The sequence below is a fragment of the Hydra vulgaris genome, chromosome 13 (genome assembly GCF_038396675.1).
Source record: "Hydra vulgaris chromosome 13, alternate assembly HydraT2T_AEP".
Classification (NCBI taxonomy): Eukaryota; Metazoa; Cnidaria; class Hydrozoa; order Anthoathecata; family Hydridae; genus Hydra; species Hydra vulgaris.
This window is the reverse complement of record NC_088932.1, coordinates 53,573,777-53,580,000: the sequence shown is the minus strand read 5'-3', so window position 1 is coordinate 53,580,000 and position 6,224 is coordinate 53,573,777. Positions and strand designations below refer to the sequence as shown.

General features: G+C 25.5%; 1 protein-coding gene across 2 annotated transcripts in view; it reads right to left on the bottom strand.

Moving 5' to 3' along the window:
- LOC101237268 (WD repeat-containing protein 93) overlaps positions 1-6,224 on the bottom strand; it is a 33,271-nt gene extending 27,047 nt beyond the window's left edge. For both annotated transcript variants that reach the window (XM_065816823.1, XM_065816824.1), the window contains exons 1-4: positions 5,709-6,224; positions 2,407-2,468; positions 2,261-2,327; positions 2,080-2,174 (exon numbers count right to left, since the gene is read on the bottom strand). In XM_065816823.1, the coding sequence (XP_065672895.1) occupies positions 2,080-2,174; positions 2,261-2,327; positions 2,407-2,468; positions 5,709-6,150 (666 nt within the window). In that variant the 5' untranslated portion in view covers positions 6,151-6,224. The remainder of the gene's footprint in view (positions 1-2,079; positions 2,175-2,260; positions 2,328-2,406; positions 2,469-5,708) is intronic.

Below are 6,224 nucleotides of genomic sequence, written 5' to 3'. Positions count from 1 at the left end.
ATATAGTTAATGACTATATAGTCATTAACTATATAGTTGTAAATAAAAATAAAAATGAATCTCCAAAGTGCAAATTTTTGTGCTTTGCAGATGCAATTACCTCGGCACTTTTTGGTCAAAGCAATTTATCAAAAAATTAAAAAGCCCTAGGCAAAACCTCGGCATATGCTGAGTGCCAAGATTAATTTTGCACGCTGTACATACATACATACATACATACATATACATACATTCATACATATATACATACATACAAATAAAAACCAAACCTTAACATACATGCATATATATAAGCTTTAAAAACCATATTATTGTTATACAATAGAACTTTATATAAAATTATAAACTTTTTTTTTTAAATATTCACAAATTTTATATTTTTATGTACACTTTTTCCATATTTAGTAATCTGTTGTGATCAGTGTCATCAAGTATAATATATACAACTTTTACAAAGAAAATACTTAAAATAAAAACTAAACCATAAAAAGATAAGAAAGACATCAAAAAGGATAAAATACAAAGAATTGAAAAAGAAGAAAAAGCATAGAATAAAATACAAAGAAAGAATTTTTCAAATACTGGCATTATTAAAACTTAGTAAAAAATGGCCCCCACGTTTAGGTTGTCACAATATCACTGTCATCCCAATTAAGAACTCTCTTGCCATTACCTAACTTTTGGTGAACTCTGTTTATTTCTAAAGATTCCTAATTTTTCTAATTTGGTATTCTGGAGCAACAGATAAGGTTTTGGAATGTAGCCAGTCAAAAGTACCATGGCACATTTTGAAATGTTCATTTGCACCCAAACTTGTCAATTTTCCTTTAATAATGTTTTTCTGGTGCTTATCTAGACTTTAATTTTTTTTTTAGTCTTACCAATATATACATACAACCACATAAGCATTTCAACAGGTTGATCTCTGGGTTTGTCTGTTGAGGCAGTTTTTTTCTTAATACTGCAAAATATATTATTTAAATTGAAGGAGCAGATGTGACCACAACTTTTGTGTTTTGTTTTTAATTTCTTTTCTAAGGAATTGACAATGGTATCCACAATATTTGGGACAATCGATATCCATTCTAGTTATACATATGATTGGTTACTCTATATTATTACTATATATTATTGGTTAATGGTTGAGGTATTTTTATATAGTATTTGTAATAAGATTATTTATGTATACCCATTTTCAACAAAAATGGCTTTGGAAAACAACAAATATGTCCTCAAATTGAGGCTGTGATCGAAGTTTAAAGTGGTTATATTACTAGAATTATTCATTACTGTTTATGATAATAAATAATGTAAACAATGTTCATAATTAAAGATAATCTTTCAATAAAACAAGATTTTCTTCATCAATTTTTTTCTGGAATTTTTTTAATTGGATTTTTAAGATCTCTAATAAGTTTTACTAGCCTGGTTTTTGCTGCTGCTTACCTTACTTGGCTGGAATGTGAAAATAAAAAATATAGATAAATTTGTTAAAAAATTATCTCTAATGCTTTATAATTTTAACTGTTTTCTAATTCATGAGCATAAATATATATTATATAAACATAAATATATAAACATAAAAAATTTATACTTATTGCTTTTAGAAAGCAACTTTGCAAAAATTGTTTTTTTTTTTGCTTTCACTAGTTATAACAAAGACACTTATATCTACCAGCAATAACATAGACACTCATATCTACCAGCAAGCGTGTTAGGTCTAGTTCAGGCCAACTAAACTTGAATTTTATTAACTAAATATATATGATCAAATATTTAGAACAAGCATAGTTGGAAAAACTAATGGATGAATAAATTTTGGCTGATAAAGTGAAACCACGCAAAAATTTAAACAGACAATAATGCTTGTGTTGTTATAATTTTATTACATCATAAAAAAACAACCAAAAAAAAAAATCTGAAAAATATCAGAGTATGACTAGTAAAAGCAAATACACTAAAAATAAGACTAAAAACAAAAATGAAAATACCTGCAAATTATAACTGTATTCTTGTTTAACTAATGTTTTATAATTGTTTAATTAAATGAATACAGCATTTAACTATAACATAAATAACCTGTTCATCATTTTTTTCTACTCTTGATGCAATAATTGATTGCCAGTCATTAATTTTGAGTATGTAAATGCTTAACCAATGATTTTCTTGTTCGTCTGAAAAGAAACTTAAGGGGTTTACAAAAAAATAAAAAAACTGAAAAAAATATAATTTAGTAAAACAGCTAATTTTTTTTTTCAACCTTTCCAATCAACTGATAAGTAATCTTTAGATAGTTCAACACTCACAAGTTTACTCATCAACTCACCCTACAAAAAAGTTTAATAAAAGTATTTACGTTGGACACACTTTTTAAATTAAACTACATATTACATTATTTTTTCATACCTCAAATGTTTCGCTCAAACAGCAAAAAAAACCATTTAAAAATCCAACAACTTCAACTGGACCTAAATTTAAATAAAATTTTCAAATATTTTTGTATATGAATCTAACATCATACACCTCACACAAATTAAAAAAATTAATTCAATTACTATACAAAAAGATTCGAGAGGCAGTAGATTGTTAACTGTTTCTACTGTTTGGGTTTAAGCTTATTAGCCACAACCCATAGAAAGCATTAGGGTTTGGATATTATTGAAAAAAATCATACAAGCTGCAACACTCATAATAAATCTGTATCTCTATCTCCATATATCTATGCATGTGTATATATGTATGTGTATATATATACACGTACATAGATAGATGGTATATATATACATATATATATACATATATATATATATACATATATATATATATACATATATATATATATATATATATATATATATATATAGTATATATATATATATATATATATATATATATATATATATATATATATATATATATATATATATATATATATATATATATATATATATATATATATATACAGGGCTTGTGATGAAGAAAATCGTCAAGCGTGTTATATCGCGCTCGTAAAATTAGAATATGTTTTCATCGAGCGTGATTATGTGCGCTCGAGATAATGTCGGCAAGCGCGATCATGAAAATTGCTGAAGGTGATGCTCATAAAAAGCTTTTTATCTTTTTTATTTGTTACATAATTATTTCGTAAATTTTTTTTGAGTTTGATCCAGAAATTGCGAAGATAATCGATATAATTTTTAATAAATTAGGAAACTTTGACTTTTTGTACAAGAACGTCGACCTCCAAATTTCTCCTGTCTGGCGATTGCATACCATTGCTTCAAAATTGGTTCTTGAATGAATCAAAAAAGTTTCCTTTCTTGGAAAACTAACTTTTCATTAAAATTGGAATGTTCCAATGGTGTTTTGAAATGCGTGGATAAAAACTTTATTTCTACCAAGCCAAACTATTTAATAAATGTTGACATCGTTACTTTGTTTCTTTTTCGAATGTCCTTGATTGCGAACATTCTAAACAACAGAATCGTTTTAAATTTGAGTTAAAATAAATAATAGTTAATAAAAAACCTATACTATGAATAAAAACTAATTTTAAAAATTACTCTAATATTAATATTTATTTTTATTATTAACGATGTGTGGAATATTACAAACAATAAATCAAATAAATCTTACTTGATATTTTCACAAGATTAAAATTACTCTGCAGTTTCAGTTTTCTTATAATAGTTTTCTAATTTTCTATTCTTATTTTATTTGCGCATTTTTGTATTCGCGTTGTGTTCCCACATGCACATTCCATTATTGGAATTAGTGACAATTAAAGACTTCAAACTGCTCATTCATTACGTTAGTGCAAAAGAGAACGACTTAGTGCTTTTTATATTTTATATCAGTGCTTTGATAATAGAATATCTTTAATAAAAAATCTTTTTTAAATATTTTATGAAAATAAAAAAATAATCCCGAACTATTGGACGAGCGTTATTTTATACGCTCGTTATAAGCTGAACGAGTGTTGTTTATTGCGCCTAGAGCGTTTGAAAATACCGTTTACGGGCCCGTTTTACGAGCGGAGCGCGATCGTGCTCGCTTCATCACAAGCCCTGTATATATATATATATATATATATATATATATATATATATATATATATATATATATATATATATATGTTAAAAGGTTTAGGTATGATATTATTTTTTATACATCTCTAAAAATATCCATTGGTTTTTGCTAGCGGCGTTCTTGGTCTTTTCTACTTGTAATTGAACGGTATTTTCGTAAAGCTTCCCACCGTAGGAGGAAGTTATATGAAATTTAAGTTACATCTTTAATAGTATGTGTAATAATATTATAAGCATTAATATCATATACGGTATCATACTATTTATTTCTTTTTTAAGTAATATTTCGGCTCATATAGTGAGAGCCATTATCAAACTAATAAAACCGTTAAAAAACCGTTTAAAGAATATAATAAACGTAACCAAATGATGTCATTGCAACGTCAGATATTCAACATTTTTTAATTTCGCAAAAAATGGTTTCCAATGGTGAGTCATCACCAAATTGCCATTGTCACGATTTAAAACGTTTTCTTTAGGTTTTGAACATTGTACACGTTGTATTTCAATCGCCTCACAAATTTTTCTTGAACTTAAAAAAGAAATAAATAGTATGATACCGTATATGATGTTTTAATGCTTATAATATTATTACACATACTATTAAAGATGTCACTTAAATTTTATATAACTTCTTCCTACGGTGGAAAGCTTTACAAAAATACGGTTCAACTACAAGTAGAAAAGACCAAGAACGCCGCTAGCAAAAACCAATGGATATTTTTAGAGAGATGTATAAAATATATATATATATATATATATATATATATATATATATATATATATATATATATATATATATATATATATATATGTGGGTGTATATACAGAGCGGGATTTATCTATAGGCCAACTAGGCTGCAGCCATGGACCCAGAAATGGGTTTAAAAAGATTTGGGTTTTTAGTGAGTTATCAAAAAAATATTACTTTTATGATTGTAATAATTGATACACAGCATTCTTCTGGACAATTCTTAACATTTTGTAAAGTTCTATTTGCACAATCATCAATGATTACAACATTATCATCATTAATGATTACAACATTAATCTCCATATATAATAATAATAATAATAATTTATATCTTATAAAGATAAGCTTTGGCATGATATCTTTTATTTTTCATTTTTTTAAAAACATAATTTAAATCCTTCTTTAAGTTATTCTATAAATACACAGTATATAAGATTTAAACATTTTAAATTATTTTAAATGTGTGTTTTAAATACATTCTTGTGATTTTAGAATACTACTAAATACTTATATTGGCACTTGTTCTTATACCGTGAAAACTTTTCCTGGTGGTTAAAACTATGAACTCCTTTAATAATCTTAATATAATCTACCTGCAGCCCAAAGTATTCTACTATAAATATTTCAAAACTTTTTTTAAATGTTTGTGTTAAGTTAATTTTAATCATAGATGGATGAATAACATAATGAAAATTAAAATAAAAATATGACATAAAACACAAACATTATATACAACAAACATAAATAACTAAAAGAAAAAATATTATTAATAGTGTAAAAAAAAACATTGTAAATTATTTATAATGTTAAGTAATGATGTACCTACCTTGATGTACCTACCTTTGTTAAATTAAGCAATGACGTACCTGTTTCATACACAACTAACATCGAGATTATATCATATGAATCATCAATTAGATACAAGTTCTGTAGATAAGGTCTGCTTACAATAAATTTACTATATTTTTCTAAACTTGGAAGTTTATATGCAATAATTCCATCAATACATCCACAGAATAAGCTATTATTTGCTGACATAATGCAAACTATTTTTTCTTTTATCAGCAACTCTTCTTCGTATACAATATTTGGTAAAACCTTTTTTGTACAATATAATTTTTCATTTCTAATTTCTATGATTTTCCAAGCAGAATCAAAAATATCCCACAATATTTTATCAATTCTACGAAATGGTTGAGGTAATCTATCATGAAAAAATTCTAAATCATCTACAAGTGTGTGATCCTGTTCACTCATTATAGATGGTGATGGAGGATTGTAACGATTGTATATTTTCTTTTTAAACATTTTAAAAGTTTCTTTTAATTTTATTCTATAAGTAATACTGCAACTTTAAAAAAACTTAAAAATAAACAAATAAC